This window comes from Poeciliopsis prolifica, unplaced genomic scaffold (genome assembly GCF_027474105.1).
Source record: "Poeciliopsis prolifica strain line A6 unplaced genomic scaffold, Auburn_PproV2 SCAFFOLD031, whole genome shotgun sequence".
Taxonomy (NCBI): domain Eukaryota; kingdom Metazoa; phylum Chordata; class Actinopteri; order Cyprinodontiformes; family Poeciliidae; genus Poeciliopsis; species Poeciliopsis prolifica.
This window is the reverse complement of record NW_026562406.1, coordinates 2,384,675-2,407,613: the sequence shown is the minus strand read 5'-3', so window position 1 is coordinate 2,407,613 and position 22,939 is coordinate 2,384,675. Positions and strand designations below refer to the sequence as shown.

Here is a 22,939-nt window from a genome sequence, read left to right as displayed (position 1 = left end):
ATCACTGGCTTTTCCCGCCGTGACGCAAAATCAGGATCCAGCCAATGAAAAGGCTCTTCATGTTAAACGATGGACACAAACCAATGTAGGTACCTTAAGAGCGTATAGAAGTTTTACGTTTCACAATTTATTTTTTATGATATTTAAAAATTTTCTCTACTTCATGGCATGATGATTTTGCTTCAACCAGGGTTATGACGACGAAATAAGAAACAAATGCTTTATTTCAGTATACTTGGCCAGAAGATGTCGCTGTTTGCATGCTGATGTGAGATGAGCTCCATTGCCTGAACTATATAATTGAAACATACTGAAATGTGTTATTTGCATGTAAAGATGTTGGGTTTTTAAACAAATAAATCATGCTTAAGCCTTTATACTTTGTCATATTTAGGCACAAATAACACCAATAACTTTAATCACCTGCAGTTGCTGTCAGACGTTCACATAAAATCATCATCAAAATTAGAATAGATGTGAAACCTAGAGATTCCTGGATTGCTCTTGAACACAAGGGCAATTTGTTTTTATATACCTTCTTGGAACCGTTTCAATCAAATAGCTCAAACTTTGATTAAGTTGGGTGTTCCAATCAATACCAATAACAACCACCTGCATTATAAAACACACACCTCAAATGTCTAAGAAACTAGATTACATTCAAAATAAGAGAACTGCAATTTCAAAATGTCAAAAAACAACATCTTCAAATATTCACTTTCCCATGATGTATTTTTTTAGATTGTGATACTGTGATTGAACAAACTGTGTTCCACATCTAAAAGCTGTAAATTCATTATTCAACAACAGAGGAGGCCATAAATATCTTCACATTTCTGAAATACCCAAGTGCTGTCAAAGTAATCACTAAAGGACTGGGTTACCTTAATCTATAATATGTTGTTCTGTCCTCAAACTTTGGTAATTTGACTTTAAAAGATCCAGTCTGAAATCTGGAAGTGTTTTTTTTTTTTTTTTTTTTTTTTACATTTGGAGGTAGAAAGTTTGACTCCAACAACATTAGACTGCATCATGAGGACTTTATGTTTGCCTGGACAATAACAGATTAGACATTCTCAAGAATCTCAGCAAGTGTGTTCTGTGACATGCGGATAAAACGTTTTCATTCATAAAAATGTAATTGTCCTTTGGCGATTTATTTACCTTAGCACAACTTAAAAAAAAAAAAAACATTCGAACTTAACTCCAGGGCAGAGATTTCATGTCGGTGAAGTATATGAGACAGATGGCGTCTAGCTGAAGAAAAAGTGCACAGAAGTCTTTCTGCTCTTGGTGTTGCAACGAGGGCAGAGCAGCTGCAGCAGAGTGGCTGATGGAGGGGGAACGAGGTTGCAGAAAAGGCACAGAGTGGGTCTCCTCTAGCTCGTCTTCACGCCTGGAGGCTGAACTGGAAAGAATTGGTGCTCCATTTGCTTGTGTCAACGCCAAGCATTGTGCGCTCTGTGAAGGTGACATTCCCCTCTGCATCTATCAGGATTATTGTGTTGGTCCTGAATGGGAAAACACAATAAAAGCAGAAAGAACAAGTTGTCACCAGATAGTGATCAGCCAGGGTCACACACGTCAGCCAAGGTTTTCTTAAGGCTCAATAAAGACATGTTTTGCAAAAGTATTCGCATCCTTTGAATCTTTCTGTATTTTGTCACAATACAACAAGAGGCGCAAAAACAATGTTTGTGAAAATATTATAGGCGCCCCCCTTATTTAATGTTACGCATGACAATCAAAAACACACAAAGAAATTCTTTCTCTCTTCTTCCGCGCCAACCTCACAGCTGAATTACACGAACTTGGTGTTTTAAGTGTGGCTTTTTGGAGAACAGTTGGACGCTGCATCCCATCAGACGTCTCAGGAATGTCATCACGGCCAAGTTCTATAATGCATCTTTTTTATGATTCTAGGTGCCTAGCTAAACAAACGATTTCTGTCTGAACAACAAAGACAAAGAGTGCCAACTAGAAACAATTCATCTGCCATCGCTTTGGCGCCCTCTTCAGTGCAGCGCCCATATGTGTTAAATATAGTTTAGTACTCACTTTTTGCACCACTGGTCCTATCACATGAAATGTCAATAAAGTACATTGGGGTTTGAGGGTGTAATGCGCCAACAGTTCTAGAGGTTTGAATACTTCAGCGAGAAACTGCGGCTCTATTTCTTAGCCACAGTAAAGTCTCCGTCAGCTAATACATAGCGCTATCACAGCAAACACTGCCCCCACTTCCATTTCAATGTCACAGTGACTTCTTTTACATTTACATTCACAAAAATAAATTTTTGGAATATGTTAAAAAGATAAAATGGTAGTCCACAAAAATCTAACGTGACACTATCGCAAACATGGCATAACATGTCATGAACGTGAAGGACTAAAGGTAAAGGTACATTTATTTATATAGCACATTCTCAGCAACAAGGTAATACAAAATGCTTTCTAGGAATTATAAGGAAATGGAAACAAAACAACAAAGGAAAGAGCAAAAGAAGAAAAAGCTAAAAATGTTGATCAAAGTAAACAAACTAGATACTCCTATTCAGGGTTGCTAGGTAAGTAACCTATCAACCTAGAAAAAGGAATTAGCAAAGTCTAATTTCTTTTTCTGGTTTGGAAGAATAGGAGCCTAAAAAGCAGTTGTTAAGGCAGTTTTTCTGGATTTGAAGTTCTAATCCCTGTTCTGGGTTCCCTAAATAAGTAAGTAAGTGTCTTCTGGACTTCTGAGTTGATAGATAAGTAAAAGTATTCTCTGGACTTTCTAAGTATGCTCTAAATTTGTAAAAGTAATGAATTCTCCACAGTTTCTAAGTAATAATAAAAACTAAGTGTTCTGGAAGATTTTTGTCTGGATTCTAAGTTCATTCTAATTCCTTCTCTGGGTTGCGATAACCATCTAAATAGTGAGTACTCTACGGTTTCTAAAAAATAAGTTAAAGAGTAACTAATAAACCAGAGTCTCTGGATTCCAAGTTTGTTCTAATTCCTTTTCTGGGTTAAAAGTGAGTACTACACAGTTTCTAACAAAATAAATAAAAAGAGGAAAGGACACATTAGGGCACATGGCGACATTCAGACAAAGCAAAGGTCAAAACAAAGACATGAGTGAAGGCGGTGACATCACGGGGCCATGAAGCCACGTTGCTCAGTCTCCCAGCAGAAGTCCAATAAGATGCTGTTATCAAGGCATGATGTCCTTGGGAGCGCTCAGCTCCACAGCTACATGGATAACAGAAGGGAGTGGAGGTGGGAAGGAGCGTTATGTTTACATATCTTTAAGGAGATTGGATACAGAATGTCTTAGGTCGGGTAGATTATACGTCATAAATTTCTATCTTTCCTAAAGTCTCTCCGATGCATCGCAGTTCCCAATCATCCAAACTAGTGTGGCTGTTCCACTGAACCGAAGCTAGCAACGTCTCCGAGATTCCATTCCATTAGTGAGTTTTGGAGTCCTCAGCTCAGCATCTCTGTCCACACAAACAGTCTGAGCGTTCGCTAGTTCGGCCAAGTCAGTCAAACAGCAAAAATCCCGTTATCATGAATAAATCCAGGGTGTATCCATCCCGTCTGGTGTGTCCCCAACAGGACAAGACGGCTCTCCTCTGCCCTGAGAGATATTAGGTACACCCCTCAATCAAAATTCATGACAGGTTATGAACATGACTATGAAAAATAGGGTGAGGATGAGAGGGGGGCTTATATGTTAATGAATTTCACATGTCTGACCGCAGCGGGTGGTAGCTATTGATGTCATGAGATGCAGCAGATGTTAATGACTTATTGTAATTCTTGATCACAGCCCTTTACTGTTCTTAGTAAGTCCAAAAGTCACACCCCCTACTGTTCTTTCGAGGAATAAACAATCTGCTTCCTAATGCACTAAATGTTGCATTAAAAGTTCATTAAAAGTGCCAACTTTGCATTTAATGTGTCATTATTTACCAAATGACACTTCACCACTTATAAACATTCATTAAGACTCCTTCATGTTCACAATAAGTGTTAGGTCATGTTCATGATGGTGTCATGTCAGTTTTATACACACCCCTTCAAAGTGTTACCAAAAAAACACAAAACCGTCTCACTTTTGTAGAGCATACATTTTTGTTATTAAAAGAAAAGCACATCGAGGAACAAACAGAAAGATTTGTTGATGTTGGGCGCCACTGACCTTGTGCCATAATGAGGAGAGCGGACGCATACAGCTGACAGAGCCTGGACCATGGACTTGCTGTATCCTTCCCCCAGCTGCTCTTGAAGTGGGTCAGGTGAGTTCCTGCACAGGAAAGCAAGGAAACGGAAAAGAAAAATCTCTTGGTAAATACTTTATGTGCATTCAATTGATTTTTTTTTCCTGCCACATTTAGAAAAATTGGGACATTTAAAAAAAATGATTTTCTCTGAAACCTGTTTTTTATGTGTCAGATTGAGAGAAAAAAACCATCACAACAGAGTATGTTTTTCATGCTTTCGTGTGGGTGTTAGCCACTCACAGCTCCTCGTTATTGAGGACGTGGAGCAGCTCTTGGACCAATCCATCGCCGGACAGCGACTGGTCGCCGACGACGCTGGTAAAGTGCTGCTTGCCTTTCAGAAGTTTCTTCCACGGAGTATCCAAGAGTGAATTGCTCAAACCGTAGATCCCTGCTAAGGAGAGACAACATGAACGATGCAAAGACGCAATCTCTGCTGGGTGTCCCTTTTGGCGTGAGCTTCAGCAAACAACACAGTCTGAGAGAAACACCGACAGAAAATGTCAGGCAAACGCGGACGGGCCAGAGGCCAGGAGGAAAGGTGGATGGGGAATGAACGGTTTCTACAGCAACCATAATTAAAACACAGACCTGGATTCAGACGGATGGGTTCAGAGCTGCCTCTGTTTCCATAGTAACACACAGTGTCTTGTTTGGCTCTAGATGGGACACAACGTCATAGAAAATTAGACATTTGACAATTACACACATCTATGTCCATGTGAGAATGCAGTGGCAAGAATAGTAATGCATCTATGCTAATAAAATAAACAAGTACAGCAATTGTGAGTCAAAAAACAACAGATTCCAATGTATTATTGGAATTAATATACTTATTAATTCCAATAAATATATTATTGGAATTAATACATTTACATCACTTTTGCAAACAGTTTGTATTGGGAACTAGAAAAAGAAGACACTAAAGGGACCGCGGGATTGAACATTGTGCTGAACTGTCTGGGAAATCGACGGCTTTCGTTGTACAATCCAATGCTGCAGAGAGCATTTAACTATAGTGCCGCATCTCCTTGCGAAGCGGTCCGTTGTGGTGAGTTAATTCATTCTGAGAAATCTACCCAACATCAAGGGCATCTGTCACAGATTTAGTACAGGAGGGAGAATCATAAATTATGACCAGATCCTTTGAACTTGGAAGGCCAGTGAACTTTTTGATGTCAGTTTTATGTCAGCCGTAGCAGTGGCATCAGTCAATCTGAAATGTGGTGCAATACTGCTCTAACATTGAACTCGGAGGCTATTCAGAGAAGAGCTGGAAACTCAGAGCATGACGCCGGGTTTGTGGCCGTAAAATGGACAGTGTCATGTTTTAGAGTCATGAAACCTACAAATATCCACCCTTAAAACATGAATCCTATTCAGCACTTCGGAGTTTTTAAAACTCTTAGGCGCCATATTTGTATCCATGATAATAAGCAGTTGCAATTCAGTTCTTTTTTTCTTTGTGTATGAGCCAAATGAAGGAGAGAAGATTTGACTGCAGATGGACTGCAGATGGCAGTCTTTAGCGCTTATCGGTTAAATGCAGCTAAATTCCAGTAAACCGAGCAAAACATGACCTGAATATGTGGAAAAAACTGAGACCTGCATAATCAGGAACAAGCTCCCAATACAAAGCAGGCTATTCCAGCGAGAAGTTTTTGGATCACACTGATGGTACCTGGTTGTGCACATCAGAATACAGCTGATCAGAATATTTCAACATGTATCTGAATGAGGGAAAATTTTGGTGGTGTGAAATACAGTTCTGTTTACAAGTAGCCTTTTGCCACTATGGTGAAATACAGACAAAATGAGGCCCTACATGTCTGTAGGGCTTCAACACTAGACCCTAAAACATATTAACACAACACTGGAGGGTTAAAAGGCGATTCTTTTAGTTGCCATCCATAGCTGCGCTGTCGGAGTAGAACGACACCATTAACAAAATGTAACCTGGAGATGTAGCTATTATTAATTTAGAGCAGTGCGTCACAGCAAAGGAAAATTGTGCAACAAAAAACCCACTGAAGAACATCTTCAATATTCTCGTCCTCTGTTAGTAGCAGAGCACCGTTTCTTTTTCTGAAATATATGTCAGGCTTGCATTTAAGATTTAGTGCATTATGTTGACAAGTAGACAGCTGAAATCAATGGTTAGCAAGCAGTTTTTTGCCATTCAGCAGGGAGCGGAGTGACGTGATCTCACACATGTGACGTGTCCATGGAAAATTAGCAATCAATTACATTAAATATTGTTACATAAGACTCTAATGGAGTACTCTAAGTCATTAGCAAATTTCCAAACATGCGTGAGGAGGGTACTAACTGGCAGATAAGTCGTTGGGCAGACAGTTCCCTTTTTGTACCGCAAAAGACCCGGGGCATAAACAAGACCAAAACTGTTATAAAGTACGAAACTGAGAAGGGAGCAAAAAAAAAAAAAGAAAAACCCAAAAAACAAACACTCAGTTATGTGCTTTAATATCAGCAAAACACTGATATTAAACACTGAGGAGAAAAAAACACAAGGGTAGTCTGACAAAAAACAAATCTAACACTTTTGAGCAGAGCATGTTCGAGAGGCACGGAGAAATATGTGTTAAAGGAGGAAACACCAGACACAGAGCAATCCTCTAAGCTGCCAGTTGACATTACGAAATCCTTCTGACAACAGCAATTCCACGTCCTTAATATTGTTTCTTGTACCCAGAGTCAGCTAAACATCATAAATAAACAACACTGTCTGCGTCCCTATGGTGACAGTCAGCACAGCGACAGTAGTCGGTGTTGACAGGAGTGATAACAGACACTGCTCCTACCAAGCTCTGATGCTAGTCATTCAATAATAATAATTTTAAAAAAGCAGATGGAAGTGTAATCTGAAGGGAAATAAAAGAATTAAGGCACAGGAACCAAGCACAGAGCATGAAACATGAGTTTTGTTCTTGGAATTGTGGCCTGAACTAAAGAGCCTCATGTCGGTGATGGGGATCAAACTGACCATGGGAGAAGCAGGTGGGGGATTTTGTGGAGAAGCATAGAGAGAGAGAGAAGAAGGAAGAAAAGAGGAGAGAGAGTGGCCGTTTCTGCTTTATGAAAGTAGCTGGAATGTCGAGGTTCCCATCAGCAGGGCTATTGGTTGATTTGGGCAGAGATGAGGGAACAGCAGGAGATCAGAGACACTGGGCATAAAAAGAGACGGCAAAGAGGAAAGAGGGTTTTTTTTTCTTTAAAAAAATAAATAAAAAGAAGAAGCTTTTTCTCAAGATATCCATCAGAGAGATGTTCAGTATGCCGGCTGGGAGCGGTTCAGATGAAGAGTCCTCTATGAGGGCGCAGTAGAGCAACTTCCCCATTGCCAGCTGTGGCGCAGTTGCCTGCAGATTCCTGGATGAGCTTCCAGCATCGGCGATGGTGGGTCGGGCTTTTAGGCAACGACAACAAGCACTCTGAAAACTCATCCCCCCGAATTTTAAGACAACCCATAAATACAGATTCACAGTAAAGCGGAGGGAGGTGAAAACAAAAGACATCTCAAATTGTTTTTTGAAAATTTCATTTATTTTAAAAACTGAAAACAAAAAATGATCTTGACACACCATTTCCCCTCTGGTTGTGTTCTGTGGTAGCTTATGAATAAGAATATCTAAAAAAAAAACCTAATGATTGCATGAAAGACCCCTTTCAGAGAGATAAATAAGAAGATTAAAGGCCCACTTTGATTTCTCATCATCCAATAATGACCTCAGTATCAGCTTTTAAGATTTTCTGTTTGATTTTCTAAATGTTCTCTTCTTCAAATTTGGCATGCATTTTTTCCTCCCACCACTAATTTTCTTTTTATTTGAAGTCACTCAGGAGGATGTAAAAATATTCTGTGATCCAAGACTACTTTTATTCTGGACACAGCAAAGCTTTCTTTGTTTCTCTAAAAACAAAATTGAGAACCACTTAACTCTGTATTACTTTTAAAATAGTCATGGTATATGTTCCTTTAAAACAACTAGAGTTTATCTAGCCCTGCTACTTTGTAATGGGTATTATTGGCAGAGTTTCAATGTTTCTTTCTAAGCTCAAGCAAAGTTCTGCCAAGCATCACAACCCACGCTTTTACGCAAAAAGGTTCGGCTGATTTCTGAAGTTACGATTCTAAATCAGCTGCACTCAAGCTGGAAGCAGGTAAAGCGAGAAATTTCTCAGTAGGTAAACATAGAATAGAACAGAATAATCCTTTATTGTTTCGCTGTGGGGGACATTCGGGTGTGACGGCAACATTGAAACACGAAGATGGAGCATTTTTTATATTTTAAAAAATGTAAGATATTCAGTAAAGTAAGAACAAGCTTTTATATTTCAGCCTCTTTATTGTGGGGTTTAAAACCCTCTGTAAGGTACCCACTGATAAAATTAATCACAAAATCAATCAGCTAAAGGTTAGAAAATATTATTCAAAGCGTTAATAAGTAGATCAAAGTGCTAAAACAAATCAGTAAAGTCAAAGAATCCATTACAAAAGAGGGCAACACCTTGACCTAATGTTCAGCTTCATTTGGAGTAAAGCGGCTCCTGACAAATGAGTGAGAAATCCTCTAATTACAATATAAAGCAGTGGCCGTCTCCATCCACCCGATGTGTTATTGATTGGGGGAGAAGCAGCGTATTTCTTCAGCGCTGCGGGACACACTGCAGCCGAGAGGAAATGAATTGCTAATGCCGGTGTTTATTTAGAAGATGAAGGCTTTCTTTCTCTGCCTGCAGTGAAAGCAGTTTTTGGTATTGTTCCCTCCCCCCCCCTTTTTTTTTTTTAAACAAAAAGAGAAACGTCTCTTGATGTCGCTCCCATTCGTGCACATATGTAAAAGTAATATGTGTAGGAAATGTGAAACAATCGGATGCCGTTTGTTGCGTCGGAGCTTTTGCTTCAAGACAGACGAGTTACAGTAGGCGACGATCCCGCTTGGTGGAATCGCAGAAATGTTGATATAACAAAGCAATGCAAGAGAAGCAAAAGCTAAAAAAAATAATAATAAAATAAAAAAACGACATCAGTTCAAGATCCAGCTAGAGGCCATGTTAGCAGGATACACAACTCCTGGCACAAAAAATACCTTCCCTCACACCTTTCTTCCCCTGCAGGAATTCACTTGGGTGTGTTTGAACCCAACTTCTAACCTCTCCCTGGCAGGCAGTGATACAGGTTTCCATGTCAGTTGCCTACAGGGACTTCCTGCTTTGCTACCATCTTAGCCTCCACTGAACCCATTTTGAATTCTCTTTCCTAAGCAGGTCACTGGGATTCAGTAACTGAAGGCTGGTGAAGACAGAATAAGACAGCCCTATGTTTTTTAATGCAGTTCAGCATCACTTCCTTTTGCTTTGTGCTTAAAATTGCTCGTAAGAAGATGCAGTTTTTACAGCTGTTCTTACATGTGCCAACAAAACTGGGCCTAAAAATAAAAAAAGGTAATTGTTTTTGTTAAATATGACAATGTAACAATGCATTTAAAGAGTTCTTGTTCTTTATGAATACAGAAGATGCATGACATTGCGTATAAGACGATAATTGTTCTGTTTTCCAACTTTAAACACATAGCCCTGTCGCAAGAAGTAGTAAATTAATTAATTGCGTGATAAATTAAAACAACTTGAATAATTTCTACTTGGATGATTTATTGTTCTTCTCTTTTCTTTTCCTTTCTACTAAAAACTGGTTGACAAAAGTCTTCAGTCTGTTGGATTGGTTGTTTGCAGAGACTTTTGAATTATTTATTTGTTGTTTTATTTATTTTGGATATTTAAAATGTCTTCCAGTTCCAGTCATAAATTAGAATTAAAGGCTTTTTGATCTTTTAGAACACGGTCTTACATTATTATGCTATTTCCGGTGTATGACTAGAAAATGGTCTCAAAACAGTAATATCATCATTATGTATCGCAATAACATATCATCCGGCTAAGTTTATCATGAGAGGCCTCCTAACACACGGGTCTGGCTCGCCCATGTCAGTGGAGGACAAATAAAATAAAGGCATCAGTCAGCACATCTTTCACTCACTTGAACTCAGCTGTGATGAGGTTGAAGCCGTTGTACATGTGGCCGTCTGCAGACACCTTCTTCAGGTAGGAGTAGCTGTCAGCATCCTTATCTATAAGGTAGTTCGATACAAGGAACCCTGCAGATCGGTAAACGGGCAAACAGTGACCACCGCTGGCATGTGGCATGGATATCAGATGTGGCGATGAGGCTTACCTCTTCCTTGTGCATTAGGGTTAGGATGTCCTTCCATGTAGTTTGTGATGGCGGCCAGCTTGCCCCTCTTGTTGATTCCCAGCCATGATCCACCTTCCTTACCATACTCTAGGTCCAGACCTGGTAAAGAGAAATTGGTGCAATGTTTAATCTATCAGTCCCCCCAGGATTTAAAAAAAAAACCCAACACTTTGTGTGACTTTTTTGCAATCAAAATCACTGGTGATTGCTGCAGCTTTAGAAATATTTGCGAGGAGTTTGGCAATACTTTAAAACCATTCCGAAATCTGCTTGTAGAAGAAAGAAAATGAGAAACAAATTAACAACTTAAACGGCTTAATTTTTGTTATTTGTCATTTTGATCGTGGACGATAACTTGACATGAAGCTTTGGCAGCAGTATAGAAGCAGTCACTTAAACCCAATGTTTTTGATTATTTTTGCAGAAAATTTGCAATAATATCACAATTGTGCGTTGGAGTGTGTGTGGGGGATGAACTCTGTTTACTAAGTGTTGGGATGTACTTTAATGTAACTATAAGGTACAGTAATTTAATTTATATTGCACATTTTCAGCAACAAAGCAACTCAAAGTGCTTTACATAATGAAAAGAAAATACAAACAAAATAACAAACCAAAGGAAAGAGCAAAAGAAGAAAAGTAAACTAATAATGTTGATTTAAAGTAAACAAAGACATGCTGGCAAAGGCGTTGAGTTCAGGGCGAGTGGGTTTGTCTGTAACTACGATGTGCTTGCGGATTAGCCCATGTCTCTCACAGCCTGTTCTCCCCAATAAAGTCTCTGATAAAGGTGGAATAATCAAAAGTGAGTCCTTGAGAGTTCAGTCATAAAATTCCCCGGGTGCCTTCAGGAGGGTGAGATGATGGGAAGGAGCAGTTTGTTTCCATAAACTCCAGGAGATTTGAGATAGCCACCAAGGCTACAGGGAGCCAGATTCAGAATAACAAATTCTCTTTAGATCGGGCAGACTTAAAATTTCTGTCGGTCCCAGAGTCTTTAACCGGTATATCTCTTATAGTTTATCCCAATCATCCAAACTAGTGTGGCCGGTCCACTGAACCGAAGCTATCACCTTCTCCAAGATCAATTCCATCCTGTTAGTGGCTTTTGAGACGTCAGCTGGGCTGCGAGTCTCAGCAAGACTCACATCCAACTTGCATCTCTGTCCCACAACATACAGTTTGAGTGTTCGCTAGTTTGGCCAAATCCATCACAGATTTTTTGATAAACCAGCTCCAAACAGCAGATATCCTGTTATTATGAATAAATCCTGTGTGCCCGCAGGATAAAGAAATTTGATCAATTGCATTGAGAGACCGGTTGACTAGATCCATAATTTGTATATTTGGAGGATGTGCAAAGAAAGACTCCAAGGAAGCAACACGAAAACAGAGTAAGCAGGGTGAGAATGGGCAAGGAGAAGAACAGAGGAAGAAACAGTCTGCCTTCACCAAAAAATAGACTCTGTGAACTGTTATAAACTTTGACAAATAGCTTTTACTAAGACCAATACCATAAATCTTCTCTTTTATTGTACTGAACTAATAAATAATGTCCTGAAGTACAGATGATGCAGTTTAACATAACATTTTCAAAAGTATTTAAATTATGCCTTACATAATGTATTGTATATAACGATTGTATGTGTACATGGACCATTAAATACCATAAATTAACTGATTTTTAAATTTTTTTTTATATAAGACGGACAAATTCAACGTGTTGTGTAGCGTTAAATGAAACAGAATCGCCTCTTCCATTCATTACGTGTTTTCTTTCTGGATTCCTCTCCCTCACATTGTCCTATTAAAAGGTGAGTATGTCAGCAGCGCTTCCTGGTGACGAATTAGGACAGGTCCTCTCCGCCGAGAGCTAAATGCTCCCATTCCTCTGTGGGGGGGTAGATAGCTGCACAGATCCCTCGGGGAGCTATTGCTTACTTCCCTTCATGGTCTGTCTCCTTCAGGGTCCTGCTGCTGCCCCCGGCGCCTTCCCCCTTCCCCTTGCACCAGCCCTACAGATAAGGCAGGGCCATTTATTCCTGTCACATCACATAAAAACATCCATCAATTACGGACCCGCTGGTGGAGTCCTGACCCCTCTATTAAAGTGGTGAGAGGAGATTGATGAACAACGAGGTTATGTCTGTGTTTCCTTCTTACGCGGGAAGAAAATAGCGAGAAAATAAAAAGCAGCAAATGATTGATTTCCTCTGTTTGGCTAAAGTGTGCACCAGGCTCCTGTAAAATTGGATATGGTAGTTTAGCTTATTGTGGGTCGGGTTGTTCTGTGGCGGATTAGAAGAAAGTCTAAATTGGGAAGTAAAGAAGTAATTCAACCTTGATTACTGAAAAGCCAGTTAGCAAGGAATGTAAAAGGCAGTCAGGCAGGAATATATCTCTAAAATGTCAACTTACCACTGAGGATTTCACTGTTGGTGCCCCAGAAGTCGGCAGCTTTGGACGGTCTGTTGTAAAACTCATCTCTATTTGCAGCCAAAATTAGCCTGAAGACATTGAAAGAGAGGCCAGAGAAGTTCTTGTTTTAGATTTGGTCAAAGAACACAAAGCCCCCGAGCCTTTGAGTTTTTCCAACTGGTTTGTCAAGGCACTGAAATAAATCACAGAATTCATTTTCACACAGAAAGTTTTCAACTGTAACTGTAACAAAAAAAAGTAACTGATGCTTCTTATTTAATTGAAAAATAAGAAGAAATAATTGATTTCCCGCGTACTTAGTGCGGTGCTCAGGAGGAGCGTGGCAGATGTCACGGTTGGACATCATATTCCAGAAACTTGTAAAAACTCACATGTTGTCAGTGCGACCTTGCTGAACCGTGCAGAGAGTAAAAAAAACATATGGGATCCAAATCAGCCCGACTCCAAAACCTTATTGGATTGGAGACACAAGACACATTAGCAGGGAAACAATTCATTCCCTTCAACAAGAAAGTCAGAACTGTGTGGAAGAACTAGAAAGAGCTTGGCACATCCTGCCCCTTTTTTGACCATCTGGTTGTCAACCCAGTTGATGCTGCATATGCTCTTCTGCCACGATTGATAAAAAGATTTGGACCTCGAACCACAGAATTATCGATTTAAAGCTTGCCATTTCCCCCCCTGCTATGGTGTTGTTGTGGGGTTGAAAATGCTGGTGGCGATGTTGTCGTTCCAGGAGTTTACACCAACGAAAGCAGTCTGCTGTAAATCAAATCGCTTGCTAGCAACCCCTGGGTAGGCCCGGACTGCACCACCCCTCAGGTAGCAAAAAACAGGGAGGAACACCACAAGATCTCCAAATGGAGACAAATCTGGCCAGGGCTGACAGGAAAAGAACCCAGTTAGCCTGTGGAGAAAGGGCTTAAGAGTGGAAAAATGGGGTTGCTGCTGGTTGCAGAATATGGCTTTGACATATTTTCAACTCGTAAAGATAATAAGCCTCATTTTCCCGTTGAGATAGATTCCACTCCAGACCATTATACAGGAAGAGAGGATCACGCTTGAATGCAGCACTAAGGTAAGATAAGTAAGATTTCCAAAAGCAATATTTGTCATTGTTAAGAAAACTAAGAAATTTAACCAAACTCAAAATTTTCTACTTTCTTTTTTGTTGCCAGAATTTTTTTTTGGAGAAGTGGTCACAACATTTATTACATTTTATTTTACCATTTTCATACCAAAGTCAGTTTTATATGCACATAAATTTACTCTCCAAAATTCAAAGACTCAGCACACAAAGAGAACTTGTTACTGAAATAATCACTTTCGCTCCACAGCGAGCGAAAGTGATGAAAACTAAAATAACCATTGCTTAAAGTTCCACTTGTGTAAATAACCACTCCTGATGCTTTTTCCTATTCTGGGGTGTCAATTGGATTTTACTGACACACCATGATTGCAACACAATTATAACCTTGAATGGGATTGACAGAGTGTGTAGGTTAATCCCAGAACTGAACTTTGACTTGTGTTATTCAGTTTCTCAGAGAGAAACATTGCCACGATGTTTATGTCTTTAACTTTTTATCTGATGCTGATACATAAATCACTGGTGTTGCTAAAAACTAGTTACACAAATTACAGCTGTGCTAACTGCTGTGATTTTCTTCTACAGAAATGAACATTTTACCTTTAAGCTATGCTTCTGCCATCATTTATTTGCATACAAAGGTGCCTTTTATAGGATCTTATTAACATGATATCAATATTGCAAAGCACATAGACTTAAACTAACAATAAAATATATTGATATAAACGGCATCTGTATGTTTCCCCCGAGCTTGGCCGTGCTCCACCAATTATTCTTTCAAGTTGGCCGCCAAAACACAAGACTAAACTGTCCTCTTGGGGTGTTTCAAAGGCTAATGACAGCCTCCTGCAGTCCGCACTATGTGAGTCACCAGTGCTAACTGGAAACAAAGCAAACACTAATGATGCTGCACCGGGCACAGCATCTGCTGCTGGATCCTAAGGGGGAGAACCCATGCAAGCATCTCGATCTCCAGTGTCAGGCAGCCGGCTGCGTCGTGTTGAAGGCGTGCTCGGAAGTGAAGAAGGATCAAAGCAGAACCAGAACTCAGACGACATTTATTTCTTTTTTGTTATTCAGCAAGTGGAGGCAATGAACTCATGTGAAATGTTCCTCACGATTTCTTTCTGGCCCGAATGACTCATATGGTTCACGTATGAATCCTATGAAATAAACTCCAAATGTTTGCAGATAACCCTGAACGTTTGGGGTTTCTTTTTGCAACTTGGAAAAACATTATTTCAGTGTTTAATGACAAATCTTAGTGAATGGAAAGAAAATTAAGAGGGTCACCTCGGTGATCTTTTGTGCAAGTCTGAAAGGGGGGGATGGTGTGGTATCAGGGTGAAGGTTTAGTAAAGTTGGAGCCATCCTCCGGGAATAAAAGATGTTTACAAAAACTTTGATCATGAAGGGAAGAAAAAAAAAGTGATGTCGGTGATTGTACTGCAAAACAAATTTGCAAGTTTGGGTAGTTTAGGTGTTCACATGAGCCAGACTATTGAAGGTCTGCGTAAAACGAGCAAAACAGAACCCCAACAAAATCTGGCAAGTCTTGGCTGAAATGCTGAAACACTGGAGCTACAGGCCTCCAGTCATACGGTGGAAAAAAACATTACTATTTATGAATCAAGCTTATACCACTGCCATTGAAAAATAAGTGCTATACCAACTGTTTCAAGCAAAAAATGTATGTTTCTGAAAAAACTGCTGATGAATTCTGCCTTACTCTACCATCCAACTAGAAGAGCAATGCAGAATACAAATACATGTTATTTTTTTTGTTGGTTTATTTATTTATTGATCATGTTTTTGATCAATAAATCAAAAATCACACTTTTTTGGCTGATAGGTTTTGTGATTTTATTCTCCACTGGCGAAGTTGTGTAATTTTGGCCCCAGGCCTGTTAGTTAAATATTAATTGCTGGTGTGCTGTTGTAAAATTAAGTGCCCTTTGGGACACGAATAAATAGAATAATGCTAAGTCATTACATTTGAGGCAATACAATTTTCATTTGTTCAACTTTTTTAAAAAAGTAATTCAATTACTTACTCATTTGCATCTCTGAATGCATTTGTAGCGTTGTACAAAAAAAAAAAAAAGGCCCAAGCAGTTAAATGAAAATTCAGCAAAATTAGCATTTTTTAAAATTTGATTCGTCAATTAATCGTGAGAATATTCAATTGCTAAAATAATCGTAAGCTGGAGCCCAAATATTTGGCCAACAAATGACCAAATCAATGCTGATCTCTGGCTCGTTTTGATTTTTTGTTTGTTCAAATCAACAAACGGGGTGGGGGGAGAGAAGGGATCAAAATTTTATTAACTACCATTTCAGAATGTCTCATGAAGACGGTTGGAAAACTCAGCATTTACTAAAAGGCGACACCAAAGGATGGTAAAGGTTCAAGCATCAAGGACAAAAAGTTAAAAACTAATAAAAAAATAAAAAATAAAAAAAAGGTAAAAATGAATGTGGAAGAAAAAGAACAAGTTACGAGCACAGCTGCAGGCCTCGGTCGTAACAGAGGGGAAATAAACTACATCAATAAATTACCCTGCGTTTTGGATTAGTTTGTGCTGAATAAATAAATGCATAAGATACGTATTTTGCCAGTTTCTTAGAACTAATTGCAATATTTGTACCCGAAACCAACCAGCAAGCCCAACGAGAACACACCATAATTACATCATTATTTTAAACTGTGTCTACATATAAACCATAATCACATTACAATGCAAATCAGCTGCTTCTTGGGGAATAAGTTTTGCTATGAAAACTCGCAAAAGGAGGAATATAAACCAGAAATGAGATGTCATGATAGAGAAATAACAGCATGTGGGTAATCACTGAGTCATCGAAGCTGATTAAGAAGCCATCTAACTCCCGCAGAAACGTTTCCGTAATTTTGTTTTGTGGATTTAATAATTACACCTGATGAAGTTGCAAATTTGTTTTTAAAACCGCTGAAACCAGAAGTTTCCACACACCAAATAAAAAGGCACATTCTGCAAACGTACGGCTGGAAAACGTGCAAATGGAGCCTTGTCAGTGCTGCTTGGAGTTTTTTGGAGTTGTTGGAATAATTGGCTGAAATGGCTGTCTAAAATGTAACTATCACAGTATTGTCCCTTATTAGACTCATGTCTCTTAAAACGCAGGCCTTTAATGTGTTCTGTCTGCAGGACCAAAAATAAGTAATGGGGTCGTCCTCATTAAATTTACTAATATTTCATCTTAAGTTCAAGCAGAAGAAACACTTCAGCGTGTGACCCCACCTGATCAAACAATATAATTCCTCGTCAACATAGATTTATTGTGGTGTCTCTCGATGCAAGCTGTGTTATTGAAATTATAACTTGCATACGTACAACTAAACTAAATGGCACGTATAGTAACTGTATGAACTACAGCACAGAGACAAGAAAAAGACTTTTCTCTTCCTCAACTTGATCAAATAACCCTGAACACACGTTTCGATGAAAGAGGATTCTTCTCAACAATAACTCAAGTTCATCTAACTTGCACAAAAAGAAACAAAGTATTTGAAAAAAACCCAGCTGGATTTGAGTTTATGTAATTACTTTTCTATATTTTTGAACTGTTTTTGTTTTTGCCCTGTGCTGGATGACTGAGGACCTTAGCCAGCGTAAACTTGCACTTACCTGTGACTCTTTGACCCTGACTGACTGACTGTCCCTCCCTCTCTCTCTCTCTCTCTCTCTCTCTCTCTCTGCGTCCCGCTCAGTTCTCTGTTGCTTTGCCTAACAACACCATGACGAAACAATTTCATAAAAACTTCAGCCATTTTTTTTTGTTGTTGTCGTTTTGCAGCATTTCTTACTTACTTGGCCTTTTTGCTGCACTGAAAAATGATTGGGTGTCATTTCTTCGTTTTTCTGCCATATTTACTGATGCGGTTTGCTAACAGAAAAACACAAACACACACTGCATGTTACTTGCAGAGGTTGCAGAGAGCCAGCAGCAACCTACTGTGAGAAGGTTGTGGCAGGAAACCCAAAACATCTGACCACAAGTCATATAGTTTAATGCTCCCAAATAGAAAATGCATGTAATCTTTTCTGATATATTCTTTCATTATTGTGGTATCAAGCAAATAATTTTTTAAGAGTCTAACTAAACCAAAACAGGAGAAGTTTGGTCTGATTTAACTTCCGACAGAGAAAACAAAAAACAAAACAAAAAAAACGTATTGTTTTATTCGGTGTATGTAAACTTCTGGTTTTAACTGTACATAACAGACTTCAGATAAATGAAGCAGCATAAAATACATTTGTACTCTCCCCAGGTCCCACTTAGTACTCATAACACACCTCTGTTGTCCTCTCCTTAGGCAAGGTCAGGGCTAGAGCAGGACTATGGCCAGGCAGAGAGTTTGCCCTCAACCTCTGAGGGAATATAATGACGTACACCTCCGTATTACGCCATAGCCCACACTGACTGCTTGTAGGAGTTACCATTTACTGCCAGATAAGGAACAAGGAGACCACAGGGGGAAAAAAACAAAACAAAATAGTGAACTGATTAAAAACTGACTGTAAGAAAAATGGCTTTTGCTGAGGAAGTCGGGTTACATTTGAACAATTATTGTGAAGTGTTTATCTAATCTCTGAAGTGAAAACGAGGAAGGCATCAATCCGCTTTCTTCACTTCCGATACCAATATCTGAGATTTTGTATCAGATAATAAATATCTTATAATAAATATATGATACAGAAAACCAGCGTTGAATTGACTGAAAACGTACTGGATGTTATATTAAAAAATCCTGTGATCAACTATTTTAATCAGCAAGAAGTAATAACCACTGAAGAGATATAAATAAATAAAATGCCTTCACTTCAGGGTCTGTGCAGGATACAGTTTCTATCGGGGTGTTCTTCTATCGACAGCGGCTTTAGATGCGGGCCAATCTTATCAGATTTTAGTTTTCTTTGGCAGACGTCAGACAAATTTCCAATATTAGTATCGAATTCAGATATCCATACAATTTAGTGTTAGGATTAGAGTGTTATAAGTAGCAATGTTCCACTCTCTGGAGAGCACCAAAATGTTTTTATTTTTATATTGAAGGTCAGGGTGACAAAGGGCTTCAAAACACAACAGGTAATGAAGTAATTCTAGTAGTTCTCATCTAAAGAACTACTTTAGATAATAGCTTTTTCGCTTGTGATTGTAACAGGAGTAGAAACTGCTCAAAAAGGCAAAAATAAAAAAATGTAAAAACATTTTTTAAAATGTACCTCGTCACTTGTTTTTGTTTTGTCTGCCTTTGGTGACTTTGCTGGTTCTCACACTGGAACCTTCTGGTTGTTTTCTGTGACAATACCTGTTGGCCCCAACTCTGTTGTTTGTGTCTCCCCCCCCCTCAACCTCTGCAGCTACTGCCAGCAACATCCTTTCTCATTATTTCCGGGAGAAGCAGCGGCACCTGCCGACAAGTTGCAATTCTGAGGCCATCTGACGCACATGTTGGAAGAGCCTCTTATTTACCGTCACTGATTTTTGTCCTGTTTAAGCAGCTGCGCTCCGTCGACTGACACTCTGGAAAGAGTGCATGAACTGGTTATGAGGCAGGGATACTTGAAACTGACGTATTCGATCTTCTTACACCATCAGGGCCTCTCACTGCTAACCAAGAGCAAGCCGGCCGAAGCATATCCCAGCTGATCTTCAACTGCTGTTTTCTTCTTTCCTGTTTGGAGTTGTTCCCGCAAACGGCCTGCTTACCAAGGGTCCGAGCATCCCAATTTATCTGTGTCACACTTTATCAAAATATGTCAATTTCTGTTTTCCACTCTGATGTATCCACGGTGCGACTATAAAAGTGATAATGACACGTTTTACACAAAAATCTCCGTTTCGTAAGATGTCTGAAGCGTGACCTGTGTTGTGACATTTTTCCCTCAGCCATATCTCAGGCGATTCTTCAGCCAATGTTTACGAAACTCTTGCGCATCTATTTCACAGCAGGACGAATCAGATCCGACACGCAGAAAAATCACGGGGCACATTTTAAAGTGAATCTCTGTCAATGCTCATGTGAAAAAATCCAACCCAGTTAGACTTTATGCCTCCCTCTTTGTGTGAAACTCAAATGGATCTTATTCCATAATAACAGATGTACACAAAACGCTCTACTGTTTATCTTCTAAAACTGGCTGGCTGTCATACTCTGCATCGAGAACTGTACCCCAGAGCATTAAAACATAAAACTTAAGCTGCCTAACTTTGTACTTTTTCATTGTTACTGTAGAAAAGCTTTCATTATAAATGAATGGGTATATTCTGAACTTGATCGGTCATTATAGGCCAGAGGTCTGTAAGGCCTAAATGGGTCTTTGGAGATTCCACGGAGACTCTGAACGGCTATCACACAAAAAGGTAAAGAACAAACTAATGCTTATAAATACACATAAATACATAAATCAGCAGCTTAAAGCTTTGTTTTTTTCTTTTTTAGTGGCATAATTACATTGACTTTCCACAACAAAATGTCGATAAAAGTACTAGTACTAGTACTAATCAATATTTGGACCAACTTTTCTTGTCGGTAGGTTGGCATTTTTAAAAAACATTTTCCACAAATATCAACACCCCACAAAAGAAAATCCATCCATTTTCTTTTTTGCTAAAGTTTTTTAGTTCAAAACCTAAAAGTGGAAAACCTAAAAGTGGAAATGAAATGAAATATGTCAAAATTTCTAGATTACTAGTCAAAATGCATGCTGTTTTTCAACATGTCTGGCAACATTTGTGGCTCTAAACGAGTTTTACTTGGGAGAAAGGTGGCTTTTTAGACTGTAAAGGGTGCAGACCCCTAAAATCGAGACTAACTAATAAAGGCAGCTTAGGACTTCCTGTTCTTCCAAATCAAAATCAGTTTAAAGCACTTATTTGCTTAAGTTTGTTTAGGAGGTCTTCACATCAGAGCGTGGACGGTTCTGCCTTACCTGTAGGCATTTTTGGACGCAGGCCGAGGATCAAACTTAAAGAAGATTATGCACATGGATATTCTGAGACCCGGTGACAGGAGTATCACTCAATCCACATCTGTCTTTAATTAAAAGGTATGTCTGAGGCAAAGAGAAAGAAACAGATCAATAGTTTAGTGTTGAGAGGATGCAATAGCTGACTATTTCAAAGTGCGCTCATATCCACCACTGACATTATATATATATATAATATAATAAATAAATAATAAAAGAACAGTCACACATGACAATGCTTTTGTTTGATGCATGCAACACACGCCGTCTCCAGCTGCAAAAAGCAAAAGTATCCTTGTAGTTTGAACTTTCCCACATTTTGAACAACCACACCAACCACATCAATGGATTTTGCTGGAATTGTACTAAATGGATCACCAAGATCAACACATATTAAATTAATTGGACCTGAAAATAAAAATATCAGTGCCAATGCTTTGAAAAAAAAAAAAAAACTAAAGCAACCTTTCACTGAAGGTCTTTTTAACAACAAGGGCGCTGCACTTTTTTTGTGTGTGTGCCAAATTGGACAAATAAAACACGTTGAGGTTTTATTTGCCACAGCTAAATTTAAGGAAGTTTAAGCGGTTTAAATACTTTAGCAAAGCGTCGCACCTGAAAAGCTAAAAGGATAAAGGCTGAGACCTTGACTGTGTATCCCACTGTATTGATCACAATCTATGAGGAAGTCCATCTGAGTTAGCGAATGGCATTGACACAGTCATCGATAATAAAGGCTACTTGCAACATAACTTAGTTCATAACTAGCTAACATTAGCTTACTAACAAGGTACAGCGAGAGCACAGCAAGTGAAGTTCGGCTGCCTACCTGACCAACGTGACGCTACAGAACAGACGCGGTTATTTGTTCAGCAATGTGTTTCTCAATTGCCTTGAACACCTTTTGCTGCTAAGAGCTACTATTCAATATCCATTCACATTCCTTGTTGACAACTAAAAGGAAGCGCTTCTGAAGAGTCGCCTCGATTTTTGCTGTTGATTGAGTCGGGCTTCGCTTCACCATCGATGTTTGTCTGATTCGCCATTAACCCCGCCTTTCTGGGATTTATAAAATGAACAAAACGAACGCACGTCAAACGGAGCTCAGGGGTTGGATGAAAATTCGTGGCTCCGCACTATTTGTCCGTCTGCGTGACAAGCGGGACGGCAAGCAGAGGGAGTTTTCCCTCCATTTGATAATATCCGTAGCAATCGGAGAGAGATGTACGTGCAATACATCGAGTAACCGATAGTTACAAAGAAGAGATGATGTTCACATTAATATATTGCTCGGTATTTGTCAAAGTGAGTCTCCTTAACACCGTTAATTCCAGATAGGGCGTTAATGAGCATGTAAAAGTGGTCGGGTTTCCATTCCTATATTTTTCAATTAAATTATCAATATTTATTGACCTAATAATTTATTTGTCTCGCAGTCCGAGGTTGAAAGCAATAACTTTGCGATTCATTCAAGCTTGAAACGCCTCCCTTCCACCTAAATCATACACCGGTTGACGGAAAAGGATTTAAGACCGACGCGTTGGCTTTGTGGTCCTTTAGAAACGATACGTTGGTGCGTCCGCCATATTGTGAGTGTCAAGTTAGCCTGTACAGAAAACACCGAAAAGCATGGTTAGAGACTTTAAATAATAACTAATGTTTACGTCAAAAGCTATTTTTAATAGACAGTATATTAAAATGCACAATTAGCAATTTACGAATGACGATACGAAGTGGGACAAGAAATAAAAACAAAAATATTAGGGTGGAACAATAAACTCACCATACCACAATAATTCCGTTGCTTTTATTGCAAAATTAAAGTTACTTTATTATTATTATTATTATTATTATT

The 22,939-nt window shown here is 39.1% G+C and overlaps 1 protein-coding gene across 3 annotated transcripts; it reads right to left on the bottom strand.

Annotated features, from left to right (window-relative positions):
* Nucleotides 1-206: 206 nt before the first annotated feature.
* tango2 (transport and golgi organization 2 homolog (Drosophila)) lies at nt 207-22,089 on the bottom strand. 3 transcript variants are annotated; one of them, XM_055050846.1, is made up of 9 exons: nt 21,914-22,089; nt 21,049-21,171; nt 12,961-13,049; nt 10,522-10,641; nt 10,327-10,444; nt 4,860-4,927; nt 4,509-4,662; nt 4,187-4,291; nt 207-1,511 (listed from the first exon to the last, which is right to left on the bottom strand). In XM_055050846.1, exons 2-9 carry the CDS (start codon nt 21,102-21,104, stop codon nt 1,391-1,393), a joined length of 831 nt encoding a protein of 276 aa, XP_054906821.1. In that variant the 5' UTR covers nt 21,105-21,171; nt 21,914-22,089; the 3' UTR covers nt 207-1,390. The 3 variants fall into 3 exon arrangements, with proteins under 3 accessions (XP_054906821.1, XP_054906822.1, XP_054906823.1); XM_055050847.1 differs by having other exon boundaries at nt 4,509-4,659; nt 21,914-22,088; XM_055050848.1 differs by lacking the exons at nt 12,961-13,049; nt 21,049-21,171; nt 21,914-22,089 and adding an exon at nt 12,484-12,551.
* Nucleotides 22,090-22,939: the final 850 nt, after the last annotated feature.